Consider the following 22,321-nt stretch of genomic DNA (forward strand, 5'->3'; position numbering starts at 1 on the left):
AGGAAATGAGATGACCTCCTTCAAGTCCTCGTGGGTCCCCTCTTGTTTCTTCCTAATTTTGGGCTCTGCATCAGTACATGAATGCTCCCTCCCCTGCTGTTCATTGCCATATTAGGAAGTTGGGGGCTGCACTTAGGCAGTGGAGAACATCCCCTCCATTGAGTGATTATTGAAATGCTTCCACTTTGGGCTCCTTTTTGCATTGGAAACCCACTGTCCACGATGGATTTCCTCCTATTTGTTGGCTTCATTTGAGTGTTGGAAATCACCCACAACTTTGGGTCTCTGTTACTACACAGGCAGCACCTCCTCCTTGGCACTGCCTGGTTAATGGCATTTTAAGTGTAAGAAATTCTCGTTCTTTATGCTAATTAGAAATATTTCCGACAGTGGTCAAGAGACACTGTCCCACTTCCCAGTATCTCTCTCTTCCAGGAAAACAAGCTTTGGGTCTCCCTGTGCTAGGCAAAGAAGCAGAGGGTTTCTTAACGGGTTGTGATGTGGTGTCAGGAAGCAGACTGTCATGATCTGGGCTGTGCAACTAGAGGCCTAGCAGGCCCAGGGAGCCTGAGTAGCAGTGGGAGGAGGCTACGCCTACAACTCCCAGAAGCCCCTGAGATAGGGATCCCAAGCCCCCCCGGGGGGCGGGGAAACAATACTTTCCCTCCTGGGCCTACTATAGCCGCCTTGATTAAATAAGGGCTAGAGAAATGACCCACACGCTGAGCAGAGCCGGTATTAACGCCCGAGTATTCTCAGTATGTTTAAACTTGATGTGATATCTTCCATTGACAGTTGTTACGAAGCTCTCTGGTCAACAACAGGACACAAGCCAAAGTGGCAGAGGAACTCGGCATGCAGGAGTTTGCCATTACCAATGACAAGACAAAGCGGCCGGTGGCGTTACGTACAAAGACACTGGCAGATCTTTTGGAATGTGAGTACTAATCCTCTTAATTGACTTTCTTATTTCTTGTACAATAAATTGGAAGCCGAAATGACTTGTCGAAGTATGTGGAAGAGGTTAAAATGAAACCAAATGGCAACTATTGTTCTGTCATTATCAGAGCTCCAGGGGTGCAGGGTACTGCTGAGGATATGAAAGGCTCGAATCTTATAAAGTTGGTAACTGTATTTGTTCATTGGAGAGTGTTTTGTTTTTTGTTCTTGTCTAATGTGTAATTCAGATTTAATCTGCAGTAGTATTTAAGTGAATTGTCACATTTGTATACCCATCCTCATTCCAGCCACATACGAAGGCTGTCTCATTTTATTTAACAGTCTCCAGAGGTAGGTTTCCCTGAGACACAATGACTGGCTCTGTTGTTATCCAGTGAACTATGCCTGAGTGCGGATCTGAACGCAAGGTCTTCTCAGTTCGGGTCTAATGCCCTATCTGCTTTCCCACACTAGCTAAGTAGATTAATTTTCTAAAGCTTTATTTGGCAGGGAGGGCAAATTCAAATTGGTGACTGTATGCTCACCTCATGCCTCTTTGTTTGTTTTGATTCTGGCCTGTTAAAGATACCCTTTTGTTTTAAAAACGAACAGTTGGGTTTCCTTCTTTAAATTTTCCATCTCTTTTATACTTCCATAAAAAGTACCTTGAAATCTAAATAGATTTCCCCTCTAATATTTAAATGTTTTTTTACATTGAATCTAGTTAACATTTAAAAGCCAGGTGATCAGTGATACAATGCTGCTGGAACTAAACATTCCGTAATTGGTTGATATCTTCACTGTCACAGAGAATTGTGATTCTCCTGATGGTCTTAACAATTGTGAAGGGGTCTACATCAACCTTAATGTGTTTAAAGCTAACCAAAACTGCCACTGTAAAAGAGACCTGAAACATTGTTCGAACAGTGGGTTCAAGTGCTTGTTAAGATGGGCACCCACATCTAAGGCTGGTGCGTATGTTTAATTTTTATTCCTTTTACTGGGTCCTGAAGATATGAGAGTATGATAGCCAGCTGACTCGAACCCGGTAGCTGATGGGCACCCCTAATGTAGCCAATCCCCCAAGAGCTTACAGTAGCCCCTGTAAGAAGAGCTCTGTGAGCTCTTGGACGATTGGCTACATTAGGGTGGGTGTCGCCTGATATACAAAGGAGTTCCTGCTACAAAAAGAGCCCTTATGGTGATGGAAGGGGACACTGGTGTCCCTGTGACTGGGAGGATGTGGGGAATGTGCTTTCCTCTGGCTAGAGAGCCCCCTTTCCAATTACCAGGGAAAACACACTAGCCTTTGATGTATTGACGCCTCTTGATCGAAGGGGTCCGGGTTCTTGTAGGCTTGAGCCCAGGAACAGACAGCCAGATTGGCTAAAATTGGGCCCTGGAGCACACATGGGGTGGAGACCAAAAAGGGAAGGTGTCTCTTTGTCTGAGTTCATTAGTTCTGGAGGGCCTTAGGGGAAGGGGGAGTCTCTCCTATATGTTTTGCCGCGAAGGGTGACAGAGGGGAATGATGCCGAAGAGGGTTGCAGACGGGGGGGGGGGAAGCATGTAACTAACAAAGACCAGATAGACGACGGATCGTAAGTATCTAGTTGGTAACATTCCTTTTGTTTGTTTTGCTTAGTACACCTAGACGTGTTCTTGTAGTATCCCGAGTTTGTGCCTTGTAGAAATAAAGTTGTTTAACTAGAGCAAGTCTGCACATGTCCTTACCCACCTGCCTGGGCGACTTGGCATGATATAGTGATTCACTCCTGCAGTATTGACCTCGGGTGACCCACAAGAGAGGGGGACTGGATTTTATCCAAGGTGGTGGTGTCAACAGAAGGGGGTGGGGACAGAAACTAGTACGCTCCACAACATAGCCATTTAATCGCAATGGCCAAGCGATGGCTCAAGGCCTCTACCACACCATCAGGAGATTCTAGAGAGATACAGAACTGGGTTGTCATCAGCATATCGATGGCACCCACTACAAATGAGTTCTTCTGACGGCATTAGTAAGGGGGATAAGACTAGCCCTGTGGAACCCTACAGGACAAACCCTGCAGTGATGAGCACTGGTCTCTGATAGCAACTCTTTGAGACTGCTCCACGAGGAATGATTTAAAGCACGTCCCGATAACCTGCTTCTGTCTCCAAATATCTCAATAAGACGTCATGGACCACTGTATCAAGCCCTTAAAGGTAAAGGTTCCCTTGCTCGAAAGCCAATCGAGTCCGACTCTAGGGTCGCGGTGCTCCTCTCTGTTTCCAAGCCAAAGAGCCAGCGCTGTCCGAAGACGTTTCCGTGGTCATGTGGCCGGCATGACTAAACGCCGAGGCGCACGGAACGCTGTTCCCTTCCCCACCAAAGCGGTACCTATTGATCTACTTGCAATTTCTTGCTTTCGAACGGCTAGGTCGGCAGGAGATCAAGCCCTTACCCAGACATAAAGTAATCGGGGTGAGGGTGGAGAATCTATCCTGAAGGAGGGGCGATAAAATCCATCAGGAGAAAGATTATGGTCATGTAATATCCAGCTGCCATGACCTGGATGGCCCAGGGCTAGTCCGATCTTGTCAGATCTCGGAAGCTAAGCAGGGCCGGCCCTGGTCAGGATTTGGATGGGAGACCTCCAAGGAATACCAGGGTCAGGATGCAGAGGCAGGGATAGATGGGGAATTATCTATACTTGGCTGAAGGCGAAGAAGATATAACAGAATTGACTATTGGCCAGTAAAAGTCAATTGATGATAAATGAGAGAGATAATTACTTTGTTATGAATCGTGTAAATATTTATGGACTCTCTTATGTGTTTATGTGAAATGGAAAATGGAAAAAATAAATTTAAGAAAAAAAGATGCAGAGGCAGGCGAGGGCCAAACCAATTCTGAACTTCTCTTGCCGTGAAGACTCCACAGGGTCGCAATAAGTCAGCTGTGACTTGACGGCAAATATATATGTATATATATACGTGGAGCTGCGGTGGCTCAAGTGGTTAAGACGCTGAGCTGCAGGCTGTGGAAGGTCGGTCGTTCAGCAGTTCGAGACCCGAGTGTGCCGCGTGACGGAGTGAGCTCCCGTCTCTAGTTCCAGCTCCTGCCAACCTAGCAGTTCGAAAGCAAGAAATTGCAAGTAGATGAATAGGTATCGCTTCGGTGGGAAGGTGACAGTGTCCCGTGCGCCTTGGTGTTTAGTCATGCCGGCCACATGACCACGGAAACGTCTTTGGACAGCGCTGGCTCTTCGGCTTTGAAACGGAGATGAGCACCGCAACCCTAGAGTCGGACTCGACTGGCTTTCGAGCAAGGGAAACCTTTACCTTTATACACACACACACACACACACACACACTCCAGCTATATATGTTCTGTGGGATCCCACAGTCTCCATCAGACTTCAGTGTCTGTGACAGGAGAGCGGATGTTGTCTCAAGAGGTACGAACGGCTGTGACCTAGGGGAGTACAGGTGAAGCAGGCATTTCTGTTTTACTTGGATTACAATTCATTTTGCAATTTCATAAATGGCATTGCTTTCAAAGGTCCAATAAACCCACGTCGTGGTGTGCGTCACTTTTAATTTGTTAAGGATGGTTTGTGGGCATTTCCTTTTTTAAATAAAATCGTCCTTCCCTTCCAAGTGAAATGGCAATAAATATCAAGCCCAGGAAGTTAATCTCTGTCCAGATCACTTTTAATACATTTTGTGAGCTGAGCAGACCCGATGTATCTTGCCAAATCCTTTTAGCAAATGGATGTTGTTCACAAACAATTGTGATGTATACCGTACGCTCTGAGAGTGTATCCTTTGCAGTGATTTATTTCAAAGAAGTTATAGTCTGCCAGCTAAACTACAGGATTTAGAAGTCCAGGGCCTGTCTGTGCCTCCATGTAATGCCTTGTTTGTTAATGGGTGCAGGATGTTGAAACCTCACTGACTTGGTTTCCATTTCTGTCAGCAGGGAGACGTTCCAGCCACAGTATATGTGTCTCTCAGTGACCCCTTACGAGTCAAATGGTTTAGTACATGGATGTATTATTGGTCTGACCCTCTAAGTGGAACAGCTTCATATATTCAGAAGTAGACAGAAGGCCCTTGAGAGTGTTTTCTTGTACCTCTTCCTTTAGGATTAAGTAAAGGTAAAGGTTCCCTTGCTCGAAAGCCAGTCGAATCCGACTCTAGGGTTGCGGTGCTCATCTCCGTTTCAAAGCCGAAGAGCCAGCGCTGTCCGAAGACATTTCCGTGGTCATGTGGCCGGCATGACTAAACACCAAGGTGCACGGAACGCTGTTACCTTCCCACTGAAGTGGTACCTATTGATCTACTTGCAATTTCTTGCTTTCGAACTGCTAGGTTGGCAGGAGCTGGGACCAGAGATGGGAGCTCACTCCGTCATGCGGCACACTCGGGTCTCGAACTGCTGAACTACCGACCTTCCACAGCCTGCAGTTCAGCGTCTTAACCATTTGAGCTACCGCAGCTCCTATCTAATCCTTTAGGATTAGACACACATTAATAGTCCAAGTGGACATGGCTGTTCAGTCAATGATGGTTTCCCCAACTATCCTTGCAACAGATGAACTAAGGCCTAGAGATATAGTGCTGGCAAGAGATTACCAAAACCTCCATCATGTAAGCAGTTTGTGGCTCCCAGTCTGGCAGCTTGCTTCCAAATTAATGGGCCGAAACAGGACTTTTAGGGTCTTTCTCCCGCATCGGCATGGTTAGTTTGGTGTAATGGTTAGGAGCGCAGACTCTAATCTGGGAGAACCGGGTTTGATTCCCCACTCCTCCACATGCAGCTGCTGGTGGGACCTTGGGCAAGCCACAGTTCCTCTCAGAGCTGTCCTCTCAAGGGCCGTTCTTGAAAGAGCTCTCTCAGCCCCGCCTACCTCGCAGGGTGTCTGTTGTGGGGAGGGGAAGAGAAAGGGGTTTGTAAGCCACTCTGAGACTCCGAGTGAAGGGCAGGGTATAAATCCTCCTCCTCGTGCAATTTTTGTGTGTCTTGACTGGGCTGAAAAACTAAAGGCACATGTATTCCTTCCCCAGTCCCTGTTAAATCTAGTTCCAGAGGCTGATCGCTGTGCCATCTGTGTTGCTTGGCAATACAGAAGAACAGCGAAGCAGCCCAGTATTTTAGCATTTCTTTTTAGCTTTCTGAGAACGTGTCTTTCAGGTGTCCTCTCTTGTCTGCTGTGAGCCTCCATGGCCCTGCCGCCTCTCTCCTTCATTCTGTCTTTTTCTGGTCCCAAGATGGTGAGAGCTCTACTTTCCAGACCATCTGTCTTTCTTTACTGTCATTTCTTGACTTTGGGATGTTTGCTGTGGAGTGAGAAAGTTTAAGAGCGCCATTGTTTAAGAAGTCTTTGGAAGTGTTACTGAGTTTTACCCAGCCAGTGAGAACGTATTTACAGATTTTAAAAAACCCACACATTTAAATTCTGTTTCTTCTTTGATTGATGCAGCTTCCAGAAATTATTTTAAAATAGAAGATTATATAAAATTATTTTTAAAAAAAGCTTAGTAAATAGCCTAGGTCCAAAAAGACACCCCCTAAATATATACATTCAAGTCCAGTATTACTAGCCCCAGAAGAGAAAATTAAGGGGCAGACTACACAACTGTACAGTTTAGGAAACAGTAGAGTTCAGCACTCAGTGCTTGATTTTTCCAAGGACAATTTTCCATCTCTAAAATTTCATTCTTTGCTAAGATTAATGCCTGTGCCAATATAATACAAAACGGTTTGAGGCAAGCTTGCCACTTCCAAAGTAGTAGTTAATGTTTTCCAAAAGGTGAGAAGCGGCCACCAAAAAGGCCCTGCTGGCCAAATGTACCCCCTAGAAGGAGGATTTTTCCACTGGGAGATGTTATGATGACCTAAACAGGCAAGAGGGGCCTATATAGAGAGATGTGATCCCTATAAATATGTGGGTCCCACATAGTGAAGGGATATAAAGGTCAAAACAAGAACCTTGTCTTATACTTACCAAGTGATACTTAATGATAGTCTTTCCTTTCTTTCAGCCTTTATCGCTGCTCTGTACATAGATAAGGATTTAGAATATGTCCACACCTTCATGAATGTGTGCTTTTTCCCACGACTGAAGGTAAGAGTATGGGCCGTTTCATTACACATTAACAAGCCTGGCTTTTCTGATATATGTACATTCTCTAAAGCACGGATCTCCAACATGGTGCATGTGTGTTTAGGGTTGCCAAGTATAGCTTACCTCCGCAGCGGGGGACTCCCGGGTGGATCCTGGAGCGCGCGCGCACGCTGCACGCACATCACCAGGAAGTGACATTATGATGCCGGGCATGCTGGGGGCGGGGCCACGACCATTCGAGGGGAAACCATAGAGTTTCCCCTCAGATGGGCGTGGCCCCCCTCATCCCTGAGAAGCTCAGAACATGGGATGAAAACATCAGCCCCCGCTGGCGCTGTTTAGGGTTGCCAAGTTGAAAAATCTCCTTACCGGGGGACTCCCGGTCTGTGGCTGGAGCATGCGCCCCCACCCCACGCACGTCACCAGGAAGTGACATTATGACCCCGGGCACGCTGGGGGCGGGGCCACGACCATTCGAGGGGAAACCATAGAGTTTCCCCTCAGATGGTCGTGGCCCCGCCCCCTGCATCCCTGGCATCATAACGTCACTTCCTGGTGACGCGCACGCCGGGGTGGGGTTCCCCCCGGGGCCCGATTCCATGGCGGCGGAAATTGGGCCTCCAAAGCGAGGGTTTACCCGCCACCCGCCCCCACTTGGCAGCCCTATGTGTGTGCTATGGTGCCTGCCAATAGCTTTTCCTGGGGCCCGCCAAGGAAGTACTACTTCACCCAAAGAGTGATTAACACATGGAATTCACTGCCACAGGAGGTGGTGGCAGCTGCAAGCCTGGATGGCTTCAAGAGGGAATTGGATAAACATATGGAGCAGAGGTGCATCAGTGGCTATTAGCCACAAGTTATAGATAGGAACTCATAGGCTGGGGCCAGTGATGCTCTGTATTCTTGGTGCTTGGGGGGGGGCAACAGTGGGAGGGCTTCTAGTGTCCTGGCCCTACTGGTGGATCTCCTGATGACACCTGGTATTTCTGGCCACTGTGTGACACACAGTGTTGGACTGGATGGGTCATTGGCCTGATCCAACAGTGGCTTCTCTTATGTTCTTATATGGAGCAGAGGTTCATCAGTGGCTATTAGCTACAAGGTATAGATAGGAACTCTCGGTCTGGGGCAAGTGATGCTCTGTATTCTTGGTGCTTGGGGGGGGCAACAATGGGAGGGCTTCTAGTGCCCTGGCCCCACTGGTGGATCTCCTGATGGCACCTGGTATTTTTGGCCACTGTGTGATAGAGTGTTGGACTGGATGGGCCATTGGCCTGATCCAACAGTGGCTTCTCTTATGTTCTTTTGTGTTTAGAAAGTGATTGTGACCAAGTGGAGGTTTTGCCCAGCAAAGCTCCTGAGTGGCCGTTGGAGATTTGATTGGCTGTGCAGCTTTTTTTTTTTTACACGTTGCTTGGGCAGCAGCTGCCATGACAGCACAGTGACTGCAGATAAGCTGTGGCTGCCATTTTGTAGCAGGCCTTGCCTCCTGCGTCAGCCATTTTGTGGCTGTGCCCGCCATGCTGTGTCAAAATTCCAAAGGTGCCCCCAGGATCACAAAGTTTGCTTTAGGGAGCCCCAGTGAAGCCCAGATCTTTGGGGATTCTATTTCATGATATGCCCTTTTTTCATATCCCTGTTCTATCACATTCATACTTTTCATCATTATGTATATACTTAAGATTACCTTTAAAAGTATAATGTTGTACTGTCGCCTCAAAGCAGTTGTCTATTTCCTGCACCCGTCTACTCTTTATCTAATTTTGAAGCTTTTTTTGTGTGTGTCATTTTAGGAATTCATTTTAAACCAAGACTGGAACGACCCGAAATCCCAACTGCAGCAGTGCTGCCTGAAGCTCAGGACCGAAGGAAAAGAGCCGGACATTCCTCTTTATAAGTAATGATCTCTTCCTTTCTTGCGCAAAGTCTCTTCTTTTTCTTTTTTTTGCTCTGTGCTATCCACTCAAAGGTGTGACTTGAGCTGTGCTTGGTTTTAAATCACCGCCGGTGTGGATAGGAGAAGGTCACTGTGTTGTTGTTGGGGGGGGGGAATTGTTGGCTTTGTCTGGGTTGGTAAATTCCTGGAGATTTTAGGGGTGGAGCCTGGAGATGATGGGGTTTGGGCAGGGCTCCTTTTGTAGAAAAAGCCCAGCAGGAACTCATTAGCATAATAGGCCACACCCAACAGCAGGAACTCATTAGCATATTGGGACACACCCCTGACAGCACAGCTCATTAGCACATTAGGCCGCACCCCCATGTTACCAGAAGTGCGGTTATCCAGCCACACCCACCTTTTGCTTGTTATTCTGTTTACCTTGTTTGTGGTCAAAACGGCCAGGGCTTTTTTTGTAGCAGGAACTCCTTTGCATGTTAGGCCACACACCCCTAATGTAGCCAATCCTAATGAGTTTCTGCTGTTGGGTGTGGCCTATTATGCTAATGAGTTCCTGCTGGGCGTGGCCAACTCGGGAGCCAGCCGGAACTCCGTTCCTGTGCGTTCCTGCCCAAAAATAGCCCTGGGTTTGGGGATGAGGGGAACCTCAGCAGGGTATAATGTCATGGAATTCATCTTTCAGAATAGCCTTTTTCTTCAGGTAACTGATCTCTGTAGTCTAGAGATCAGCTGGAATTCTGGGAATTACCCAGCCACCACCTGGGGGTTGGCAACCCTAAGTACCCAGCACATTTTATTAACTGGCAGTTCCCAAGTAATGTACCTTTTACTATATTTTACTTTAAAACACAAAAAGGTGTTGAATTCATTTACCTGGGATTAAAAAAGAGCACATTCACTGGGAAACGTCAGGTTTTTCCCCCCCTCCTTGAAAATGCTTGCTTTCCCAACCCCATCACATTGCCTTGGGTTCTGTTTCTCAAGTCCAAACAAGCTTAGACCAGTGGGAGATCTCTGATCCATTAATGGATCCCCTCAGGGCTCTTTTTGTAGAAAAAGCCCGGCAGGAACCCATTAGCATAATAGGCCGCACCCAACAGCAGAAACTCATTAGCATATTAGGCCACACCCCTGACAGCACAGCTCATTAGCACATTAGGCCACACCCCCATGTTACCAGAAGTGTGGTCATACAGCCACACCCACCTTTCCCTTCTTATTCTGTTTACCTTGTTTGTTGTCAAAACCCAGGGCTTTTTTGTAGCAGGAACCCCTTTGCATGTTAGGCCACACACTCCTAATGTAGCCAGTCCTAATGAGTTCCTGCTGTTGGGTGTGGCCTATTATGCTAATGAGTTCCTGCTGGGCGTGGCCAACTTGGGAGCCAGCTGGAACTCCGTCCCTGTGCGTTCCTGCCCAAAAATAGCCCTGGATCATCCCCTGGATCCATTCCAGTAGAGGGTATAGTGCCTGTGTAGTCAAGTACTTCTACTACGTTGACTCAAAGTCATAGCAAGCAAACAAACACAGAATCATAAAATCACAACACAGCCAGCTGTAGCACAAAAGTCATAACCGTAATAGCAAGGATCCATGTAATAATACCTTCCATAATAATAAACTACACCATAGCAAAAAATGACTTCTAATAAAATGATTCATCAGTCGGACTTGCATCAAGAGATCCTAACCTTGTCTTCTTCTAAACAACCATGGCGATAAACTTTGCTATGTGCAATGTTACCCATTTATTTCTATCCACCAATAGCGTTACATGTTTATCAAGTCCGATCTCCTTTCCAAGATGTCTTTCCCGATCTGCTGTAAACCTGGCGCACTGAAAGGTCACACGGGCCACAGCTTCAATAGATCTATAGTTGCAAGAGCAACCATCTAAATTTGTATACATGTGCATTTCCCTCATCAGCTAGATAACGCCTGGCACAGGTGGGAATGATTCAGATCATGAAAATGGTAAAGGAAGATATTGTGTCCTGCACAGTTGCAGTTCAGAGGGGTGTTGAAAAAAATATATAGTGTGGAATCCATTTATGGATCATTCTGGTTTGTTCCTAGTCATGTTAGAGTGAAGGAATGTTAGAGAGAGAGAGGATGTTGATGGTGGCTGTAAAGTATTTCTAGACTACATCTCAGAGATTCACTCTTTATGCACAAATTATCTACCAGTTCCTTTTTTTTCTCCCTGTCACAGCTGTCTTGTATATGAAATCATATTTTTTAGCATTGGGGCAAGGCTCTGTCAGCCAACTTAAACTTCCCAGAGTTATGCTATCTACTCAGTTTTACTCTAAAGGTATTAGGGATTTCTAAAATTTACTTTGTTGACGATACATTGTAAGAACTAGCACCAAGTTTGACAGGAAGAGATGGATCAGGTGGAAAGAGAAGTGGATTTATCATTTGTCTGGGGAATTCTCTCTTGTTAAAATGACTACAGATTTATAGCGTGCTCTTAGTCAAAAGGGAAGGCTGCCTAGACTGTGACAGATTGGGTAACGTTCTGTTCCTGATAGAGCCATTTGTGGGATTTGCCATTGAGAGAGAGAGAGAGAGAGAAAGAGAGCATTTTCCCCCCTCCTGGGCAGTTCTTATATTTCTACCCTGAAGGCTGGAGTTTAACCAAAAGTGTAAATGCATATAATTCTACATTCAGCGTACATACATATTTCACTTTTTAAACAATGGCATGTCGGCTCCCTCTAAGCTGTGGAGTCTTATGAGCAAAAATTCTACTTTGTGAGCTACTGGCATTAAAGTTGTGAGCAAGCGATTTGGCTACTGCAAAAATTAGGTTGCTCTGGAGCTACCCTTCCTGAGTGAAGACAGAAATGTGTGATCCAGAGGCTAAAAAACTGAGCTAGCTCACACTAACTCAGCTTAGAGGAAACACTGGACTCGGCTGCATCTGGTAAAATAATTCACAAAACTATCCCTCTGCAGTCCCGCAATGCTGTTTTGTAAACATGGCGGCTTTTCTGTCAAGAGGCCTTGACAGGTTTGTTTCCAGAAGTGTGTTTGTGTTTTTATTGTGTCTCTGGCCCCACTGGTGGACCTCCTGATGGCACCTGGTATTTCCGGCTGCTGTGTGACAGAGTGTTGGACTGGATGGGCCATTGGCCTGATCCAACATTGGCTTCTCTTATGTTCTTCTATGGGGCAGAGGTCTATCAGTGGCTACTAGCCACAAGGTATAGACAGGAACTCTCGGTCTGGGGCAAGGGATGCTCTGTATTCTTGGTGCTTTGGGGGCAGTAACAGTGGGAGGGCTTCTAGTGTCCTGGCCCCACTGCTGGACCTCCTGATGGCCCCTGGTATTTCTGGCCACTGTGTGATACAGAGTGTTGGACTGGATGGGCCATTGGCCTGATCCAACATGGGCTTCTCTTATGTTCTCTTATATTCTTATGTTCTCTCTTGTCATCTAGGACCCTACAGACAGTAGGACCATCTCATGCCAGGACATACACTGTAGCTGTTTATTTCAAAGGAGAAAGAATAGGATGCGGTAAAGGACCAAGGTATGGTGAATTTGGACGGAGTGGGGGGGGGGGTAGACTGTATAAATAAGACCAAGTTGGGCAAACAGTGATTGGGGAGCCAAAGACAATTAAGCTCCATTACAGATGAAAAACGTGAATGATAGAATTCCTGCTCTTATGATGGAAGTTCAGGTGGCTCTAATCAGGCCTTTGTTCCCAAGCATGCCTTGGCCAGACAGGTGGCATGGAAGTTGGGTTGCCAGCTCCAGGTTCAGAAATACCTGGAGGTTTTGGGGGGTGGAGCCTGGGGAGGATGGGGTTTGGGGAGGGACCTCAGCAGAGCAGAATGCCCTAAGAGTCCAACCACCAGGGCAGCCATTTTCTCCAGGGGAACTGACCTCTGTCGCCTGGGGATCAGTTGACATTCCAGGAGGTCTCCAGCTCCAACCCGGAGGTTGGCAACCCTGCATGGAAGCCAAAGACCGACCGTCTGGTTGCACTGGGTGAGGCCCCATCGACCTTTGTAGAATGCAATACATGCCACGGTCACACGGAGCATTAGGCACGCTAGAGAGACGGAAGATAGGCGGATTTTCCGGGCGCGATCTCACCACCACATCTGGGAAGCGTAGAGCTCCCGTGGCGCACCCGAGGCTTCACTCCGAAGATGCGGGGTAAAAAACTAGTACCTCAGAGGTACTAGTTTCCGGAAACCACGGGGCAAGGGCGGGCATCTGATCGCGTTTCCGGTGGTAGTTCCGGCGCCCGCCCATGTCCCCTCGCAAAAAGGTTTTTTTCCCCCCAAGTCTCCACTTTTTGCAAACACAAGAACAACGCTCCCTCTAAGCTGTGGAGTCCTGTGAGCAAATATTCTACTTTGTGAGCTACTGGTATTAACGTTGTGAGCGAGGGATTTGGCTGCTGCATAACTTAGTTTGCTCTGGAGCCCTCCTTCCTGTGCTCAGTCAGAAATGTGTGAGCTAGAGGCTAAAAAACTGTGACTGAGCTCACACTAACTCAGCTTCAGAGGGAACACTGCATAAGAGTTGTTTCTTAATGTTCCGTTGGTCATTTTTTACTCTGAATGGGGTACAGGGCAGTAAAAGAGACCCATCTTTCCCACAGTGCATGTTTGATTTGTGCATTACAGCAGTGACATGGACACTTGCTTCCCTGTCGCCTGGGGAGTCTGTCATTCCTTCTGCCCATGTGGTTCCTCGCAGGGCTCTTTTTGTAGCAGGAACTCCTTTGCATATTAGGCAACACACCCCTAACGTAGCCAATCCTCCAAGAGCTTACAGAGCTCTTCTTACAGGGGCTACTGTAAGCTCTTGGAGGATTGGCTACATTAGGGAGGTGTCGCCTACTATGCAAAGGAGTTCCTGCTACAAAAAGAGCCCTGTAAATCCTCCGCGCTTGTATTTCTGAAGGAGCACAGACCACAGAGGAGCAGCTCCTATGACTCTGTGGTTAAACCAGGCCTTCTTTGGGTGGAGTGCTCTGTGATACTGCAGGTTTTGTGTGGGAAGTGCCATCAGGTCACGGTTGACTTGCGACATCTCCAGCAGGGAGCTTCCAAGGCAAGTGAGAAGCAGGAGTGGTGTTTGCCATGGCCTCCCTCTGCAGAGTCTTCCTTGGTGGTCTCCCTCCCAAGTACTGTATTTTCTGGTGTATAAGACTACTTTTTAACCCAGGGAAATCTTCTCAGAAATGGGGGGGTTGTCTTATACGCCGGTAAATACGGTCTCTGGGCAAGTATATCCCAAACTCTATATTCTAACTGGAAAAGTTGGGGGTCGTCTTATACGCCCAGTCGTCTTATACGCCGGAAAGTACTGATCCCGCTTAGCTTCTGAGTTCTAATGAGGTCGGGCTGTACCACACCACCTCTCCTCCCACGAAAAAATTTGACATCAGTTTAACTGTTGCTGCTTTCAGCATAGAATCCTGGGGACTGTGATTTGGTTCGGGCACTGAAAATTCTCTGACAGAGACTGCTAGCACTTTCCGTGTGCAAGATGGTTTTAAGTTGACCGTCTAGATGTGTTTGCTGAGAAGTCGTAAGGCATTACGGAATCAGTGTGGCTTCATGGCTAGAAGGGGAAATGGGGCAGACCTGGGTTTTAAGTTCTAATTCCAGCCATGGTGTAATGGAGCAACTCTAGAAAACGGTTCTCTTCCGGCCTGCATTTCCATTCAGTGGACAAGCAATGGCCGAATTCGTAGCAAAGATGACTGAGAAGAGCTGAGAGGAGAAGAGAAAGTGCCAACTGCATCCTTGAAGGTTTCTCACTTTTCATTGATCACCTTCTGGTACCCATGGCCCGCATTGATTTGAAGTATAAGATTTTTAAAAATCATCTAATAAAATATTAGGAGAAAGGTTTGCGGTAATATTGCCATCCATTTTTTAGAGCTATAGAGTCGTGTCTTTTTAAAAATATATATATATTTTGGAGCAAAAAACGATTCTCAAATAATTATAAAAGCGGCATCTTAATAGTATTAACTAAGTGCAGAAAACGATGGTGTGTCTATTTTTAAAGAGTTTCTTATGGGAACAACTGACCAGCGGTTCTCCGAAGACTTGGTCTCGGCGGAGCAATCCATGCTTCTGGGAAGCTGTCGTTCACCCCATAAATACATTTGCCGTGTTATTTATTTTCTCCCTCCCATACAGCATTCAACAAGCAGAGATGTGTGCAGCAATGGACGCCCTGGACAAATGTAAGTGGGTTTCTTGGAAACCGTTATGAAGGATCTCGTTTTATTCCTTTGGTGAGGGAGGATGGGAGGGATATGCATAGGGGACGAGACAACGAGAGAGAGAGAGAGAGAGAGAGAGAGAGAGAGAGAGAGAGAGAGAGAGAAGCAGGGAGGAAAGGAACAAATGGTCATTAGCCACCCGAGTTGCTGCCCTTCCGCTTACTTCTCCTTGGGCCTTCTGAACTGAGAATTAGCGTCATGAAACACGCTCACATTTTGATTTGTTTGTTTGCATTCAGTCCTGTGCGGGTGAGAACAGTTGTAAATCAGGGCAAGCCTGCTTACTTTTGGGCTAAGGTTGCCAGGTGCCCCCTGGCCACCGGTGAGGAGATGGGAGGATAGGGTTGCCAACTTCTGGTTGGGAAACTCCTGGAGATTTGGGGATGGGGCGCGGGGAGGACAGGGACCTCAGTGCGGTACAATGCCACAGAGCTCCCTCCAAAGCATCCCTTTCCTCCAGGGGAACTGATCTCTGTAGTCTGGAGACGAGCTGTAATTCTGGGGGATCTCCGAGTCCCACCTGGAGGCTGGCGTCCCCTTTATCTTGAGCAAATGCCTACAAGGTTCAGTGGAACTGACTCCCAAGTACTCACGCATGGGGTTGCAGCCTTTTCTGGGTGTTTGTATTGGTTAGACATCTGCTTGGTGCTGTGTAAGTTTCTTGTGGACCTGTGCAAACAACACTTTCTGACAGAGTTTGGCTCTCTCCATAATGGCAGGTAGAATGTAAAAGCAAACCAGGAGATTTGACATTTCCGTTGCCACTGAATCCCCCTGTGTAAAACTTACCAGGAAGTTATTCGTTATATCAGCAGGGAGATTCCACATATATTCGCTGAATTCCCCAGTTGATTTATTCGATTGGTAGACTTTTTTTAATGAAAAGGACCGACCGATTTTTAAATTGCTGTAGGGTTAAGTCAAAACCAGGAAGGGTTTGCTGTAAAAATGCAAGTGTTCATGAGTGGGGCCCCGTAAAACCAAACAGGTACAGGTAACCTGACTTCAGATATTAAAAAGACTGGGTGTTGTCAATGAGTAGTGCACCCTCTCCTGGTCAGGGCACCAATAAGCTATGGTTTTTATGTGAACTCCGAATAATCCAGCTGTTTGGTTACTGCAAAAAACAACAACCTTAGACCAGTGGTGGCGAACCTATGGCACGGGTGCCAGAGGTGGCACTCAGAGCCCTCTGTGTGGGCACACGTGCCATCGCCCCAGCCAAGACCAGACCATCATTAAAGTATCGAATTCTCTGCCAAATAATTTTAAGTCGATGAAAGCATTTGGGATTGCTTTCCTTACTATGTTTGGATCATCTTGAATTAATGTTTAATTATTTTTTTCTAAAGTAAAACCTCAGTATTCAGATTAAATTGCTGTGTTGGCATTTTGTGATAAATGTGGGCTTTGGGTCACAGTTTGGGCACTCTGTCTCTAAAAGGTTCGCCATCACTGCCTTAGACCAAAGGGAATGTGTATCACAGTGGAAATTTGAGGAAGTGTCATTCAGAGCAGAGGTCCATGAGTGGCTATTAGCCACAAGGTATAGATGGAACACTCTGTCTGGGGCAAGTGATGCTCTGTATTCTTGGTGCTTGGGGGGCAGCAGAGGGAGGGATTCTGGAGTTCTGGCCCCACTGGTGGACCTCCTGATGGCACCTGGGTTTTGGCCACTATGTGACACAGAGTGTTGGACTGGGTGGGCCACTGGCCTGATCCAACATGGCTTCTCTGATGTCCATATGATATGATCCCACACACACACAATTAAGTGGTAGACTTTTATAAATGAATAGGAAACTGGATTATAAACAATTATTACAAGATTGAGGGGGAAAGTCCCTGGTTCTGCAGATCTTCCAGAGCTATGCATGTTGAGAGGACCCCATCCAGCACCCAAGCCAGAGACCATGTTGGATGTTGTCCTTGCAAGAGAGTCTCAAGCGTTTGTACAACTGAGCATTGTCATCTGTGTACCACAGAACTGGAGTGTGCCAATTGCACAGTTGGGGGCTTACATTTATTTACAAAATGTATATCCCGCCTTGCAAGGGGCCACCAAAGCAGCTAACGATTTAAAACACGCAGGACAAAATGACTTTATAAAACTGTTAAAGTCCACCCTCTCCCTCCCAAACATACATCACTAAAACCAGTTTTTAAAACAGTTTTTAAAATAATAAGAGTTAAAACCATTTTCAAAAGAGTTAAAAACAGTTAAAATGTATACGAAACATAAAATCTTTGGAAGGAGGGGCCGCTGAGGGAAATCAAATGAAACAAGAGAGTGTTCGCCTGCTGGCGGAAGGCGGCAACAGACGGGGACCGGAGCCCAGGGGTCATTTCATAGAAAAAGAGGTGCAGGAGCTCATTAGCATAACTCATTAGCATAACTTATTTGCATATTCCACACCTGACATCACCGGAAGTGTGTCAGAAGGCAACACCCATCGCTCAGGCTCCACTGGACTGTTTTGGATTGCTAGCTATTGGGGGGGGGACGTGCAGATCTGTCCTCACAGAGGAGGGAGAGCTTGTACCTGAATAAAACTTGGTCTTAAAGGTGCCACTGGACTGTTTTGGACCGGGGGGAGCTCTGCAACTTACCTGGCTGCTTCTTGCTCTGACTGAGGGCTGCTGGGAGCAGGGGGTGGGGCTTGTTGCATGTGCCCGCCCCCTGGGCTCTTTACTGCCGGAGCTCTGCTCCTGTGCGCTCCTGCAGGAAATGACCCCTGCCGGAGCCTCTCCTAATGGGAGTACTAACTGCTGTTTACATATGATGTCATTTCTGTGGGGTTGGGTGGGGCCACGTCTGAGGGACGAAGCAACGTCTCAGTACCTTTGCTTCACGTTGCCCTCTGTTGGGTGCAAAGGTGAGACACTTTGTATTTTTGTATAGAAGTTTTTGTTTTCAGCTAAAAGTGTTCCTTTTGCATCCCTGTTTACCATCGTAATCCCTCAGAAACACTCACAATATTTCAGACTCTCGTTGTCAGTGCTTTGGTCAAGCCGAGTGCCGCGCTCTCTGGCCTCGCTCCAGCAAAGCACTTAAGCCCATGCTTAAATCCAGGCACACGAGGCCTTCCACTGACATTCATGATCTAGGTATGGTGATTAAAATAAAGTCAGCGCTTTGCTAGAGGGGGAACGCCAGAGTGCTCACCTTGTAGGATTGATTGCAAAACCCACAAGCCGCTGCCAAACAGGAACTTAAATCTTTTGTCTCGCAACCTCGGATAACTCTCCATCTCATCGGAATCTTTGGCAGAGGTTGCGCCGCGTTATCTTTCAGGAGTTGAGCTCATCTGCTTGCATCAGCCAAACAGTCAGTAATCTTCAGACCTTGTCTTTAAAGGAATAAAATCCTGATGTTCTTTGTAAGTGTGTGTATTTTAAAAAGGATGCTTTTCTGTCTGTTTTACACAACTTCCGAGCTGTATTGTTTCCTTTGGGTTAGCATTGAGCATAAAACCCGGGTAGCTAAGTCACTGTCAGATGTACTGAGAATGAATCCTAAACAATACACAGAAGCTCTCATTCAGTCAAATCCTCCATATGATGATCATCAGTTTTTTTCCCTTGCCTTTCACAACGGTGAATTAAAAGACGTGATGGAATCTGATCCAGAATTCCATCTCTCTTCTGTTAGACTTTGTCATTGTCTAACATTCTGTGCACAAATAGGAAAACAAAGAGCAAAATAGACAAAGAAACAAGGTCTTTTTAAAAAAAATGTTTGACCAACCAGGTACCAGTCTGCCGCTTAGAACTGTCAGCGTTTCAGTTCTGTTCATTAGAACTGCGATGGACAAATCAGACGTTATGAGGATTAAAAGGGCTCGTGAATAGTCTTGGGTGGGAAGACACAGAGGGGAAGTAGTTGAGGGTGTCCCTTTCAAGACTTCAGCGCGCTTCGTCCTCCATAAGAGGAAGGTAATCTTTGGGTATAAACTAGGGTGGCCAGAACTGCGTTGGGAAATATCTGGAGATTTAGGGGGTGGAGCCAGGGCGGCGGCAGGAAGGGAGGGACCTCAGCAGGATATGATGTCATAGAATCCATCCCCCAAAAGGAGCCATTTTCTCCCTGGAAACTGATCTTGGTCCATGAGGGTTGCCAGGTCCCCCCTGGCCACCAGTGGGGGATGAGGGGCTGGGGTGGCCAGATCCAGGTTGAGAAATTCCTAGAGGTTTGAGGATGGAGCCAGGGGAGGGCAGGGACCTCAGGAGGGGGTACAAGGCCATAAAGTCCACCCTTCAAAGCACCCAGGAGAACTGGTCTCTGTAGTCTGGAGATGAGCTGTAATTCCAGGGGATCCCCAGTTCCCACCTGGAGGCTGGCAACCAGTGTTCCCTCTAAGCTGAGTTAGTGGGAGCTAGCTCACAGTTTTTTAGCCTCCGGCTCACACATTTTTGTCTCAGCTCAGGGAGGATGGTTCCAAAGCAAACTGATTTATGCAGCAGCCAAATCGCTCGCTCACAAATTTAATGCCCGTAGCTCACAAAGTAGGTTTTTTGCTCACAAGACTCCACAGCTTAGAGGGAGCATTGCTGGCAACCCTACTTGGTTGACTGGAGATCAATTATAATAGCGGAAGAACTCCAGGTGCTACCTGGAGGTTGACAGTCCTAGTATGAATGACTGAGAAGTATTCTTTGCACAGGCCCCACAGAGAAGCCTTTGCTCATGGGAAATGAAACCGTTGTCACCTGTCAGCAGCCCCTCAGAGAGCAAAAGAGACTTCCAGCAGCCACGGGGACACTCCCCCGCCATCTCATTGGTCCTTCAAAGACTCATCTGGGTTTTGTTGTTGTTTTTTTAAGTTGACCCTGAGTCAGAAGTGGCGGAGGCTTGTGCTCAACCTTCCTGCTCGGCCTCTTGGCTCCAGCTGTGTTTCCCATGCCGTATCCTAGAGCCTCATTTTCCCAAGGACACCAGCTGTTTCCACATCAGCACTAGCAAGACACTCACAAATAGCAATTTGTCTTCTGGCACCCAATCCAGCACAGGCAAACGCTTTCAGCCACGTCCTTACACCTGGCGTCACCATTGTGGACGATTTGTGTATATATATCTCATTTTTTACACCACTTTTGCTGAGCTCATATTGACTGTATTTGGCTTCCAGATTGTGTTGCTTTTAAGAGCCTAACAGCTTTTTTTTTTAATGCCCATTATGGTAGTAATGGGGGAGATTGTCTTGATTAGCGCCAGATGGAGCCCCTCTCGTCCTTGATGAAAAATGATAGCTGCTCAACCAAGACCTTCCCAGGGTTGTTCATACTGGGTTAAATGTTTAAAAAAAACCCAACAACAACCAATGCTCCCTCTAAGCTGCGGAGTCTTCTGGGCAAAAATCCTGCTTTGTTGAGCTACTGGCATTAAAGTTGTGAGCGAACGATTTGGCAGCTACATAAATCAGTTTGCTCTGGAGCCATCCTTCCCGAGCTAAGACAAAAATGTGTGAGCCGGAGGCTAAAAAACTGTGAGCTAGCTCACACTAACTCAGCTTCAGAGGGAACACTGACCCCACTGACCACAGTGGAAGCACAGCAGGTTTTCGCAGTATCCCCAATTCTCCGTGTTTCCCAGTTAGGGGGAAATGCTGTTCAAACAGCTCACAAAGACGATCCGACTCCAATGGTAACAAGAGAAAGAATTTTTTTACTTACAAAAATAGAAGCAAATCTTACATGACATATTCATGTAGGTACATTTAGCTTATTATGAACAGATGAACTTCCAAAAAGGTTAACTTGCTACAGCTCCGAGCCCAGGTAGGAGAGGGAAGAAGAGTGGTCCTATACCTAAGGAGTGAGAGAGGATTCTCTTAACCCTTTCCCTTCCAGATCCTCTGGCATGCAGAGTTACAATCAGTGTTCCCTCTAAGCTGAGTTAGTGTGAGCCAGCTCACAGTTTTTTAGCCTCTGGCTCACACATATTTGTCTTGGCTCAGGAAGGATGTCTCCAGAGCAAACTAATTTATGCAGTAGCCAAATTGCTCGCTCACAACTTTAATGCCCGTAGCTCACAAAGTAGAACTTTTGCTCACAAGACTCCACAGCTTAGAGGGAACATTGGTTACAATATCCGACAGTTCTGGCTATCCATACAGTGTTATTGCTAACAGCTACCCAGCTAGGTGCCCCAATGAAGTGCTACTAGCTGCACAGATTTCTTTCTCTCTTTACATTTTCATACCTTATCCTCTCCTGTGTGGTCTCAGAGTGGTTTATAATAAAACGTTTTGCAGCAAACCTTCGATACAATACATCTCAACGTTAAAACAGGACCAGTTAACAAAATGCAATGTCAGAATTCCAAGGCTGCGATCACACACGTTAAATAATCCGCTTTCAGTGCACTTTCCGGCTGGATTTTGCCAGCTCACGCAGTAAAATCCACTTGGAAAGTGGATTGAAAGGGGATTGTTTAGTGCAAGGTGGGTCGTTGTGTTGGTCTGAAGCAGCAGAGTCACTTCGAAAGGGTTAACTTGCCACAGCTCCAAGCCCAGGTAAGAGAGAGAGAAGAGAGGTCCTATACGTAAGATGAAACAGGGCAAGCAGGGGCCAAAAAGGCTCAGCATCTAACCAATGAGAGAGGGTGGGGGCCAACTGCCAAGGGTACCTGAGTGGGGGAATTCTCTTAACCCTTTCCCTCCCAGATCCTCTGGCACGCAGAGTTACAGTATGCCACCGTTCCCTCGTGTGACACTTCACAAATTTCCCACGAGGTTATTGCCCCCTGCTCCCAGGATAATATCTCACAAATTCCGGGACAAGTACTTCATGTAGCACATTCAAATGAAAGAGAAGCCTGAACAGCCAGGCTCAAAGACCTGCTGCTGCTGCTTCCTTTTCCTCCTCCTCCTCTTCTTCCTCCTTTTCTTTAATGAAAACCCAAATTTTGGACACTTGTTTCCGGCCAGCCATTGTCGGATGGTCATAAGCAATCTTTCACACTAGTGCAAAACCTTGAATTGTATTATCAGGGGTAATTTCCTGCGGGAGCGCACAGGAGCAGAGTAAGAGATTGGATTTACTTACCAGCGGGGCACATGCAACAAGCCCCGCTCCTGCTCCCAGCAGCCCTCAGTCGGGCC

At 46.9% G+C, this 22,321-nt stretch overlaps 1 protein-coding gene across 1 annotated transcript in view; it reads left to right on the forward strand.

Annotated features, from left to right (window-relative positions):
* DROSHA (drosha, ribonuclease type III) overlaps positions 1 to 22,321 on the forward strand; it is a 155,264-nt gene that overhangs the window by 131,015 nt on the left and 1,928 nt on the right. Inside the window, exons 25-29 of the mRNA XM_015408795.1 lie at positions 796 to 937; positions 6,973 to 7,055; positions 8,849 to 8,952; positions 12,399 to 12,491; positions 15,133 to 15,179. Of these exons, the coding sequence (XP_015264281.1) occupies positions 796 to 937; positions 6,973 to 7,055; positions 8,849 to 8,952; positions 12,399 to 12,491; positions 15,133 to 15,179 (469 nt within the window). The remainder of the gene's footprint in view (positions 1 to 795; positions 938 to 6,972; positions 7,056 to 8,848; positions 8,953 to 12,398; positions 12,492 to 15,132; positions 15,180 to 22,321) is intronic.

This window comes from Gekko japonicus, unplaced genomic scaffold, assembly GCF_001447785.1.
Source record: "Gekko japonicus isolate JY-2015 unplaced genomic scaffold, Gekko_japonicus_V1.1 scaffold3176, whole genome shotgun sequence".
NCBI classification, from domain to species: Eukaryota; Metazoa; Chordata; class Lepidosauria; order Squamata; family Gekkonidae; genus Gekko; species Gekko japonicus.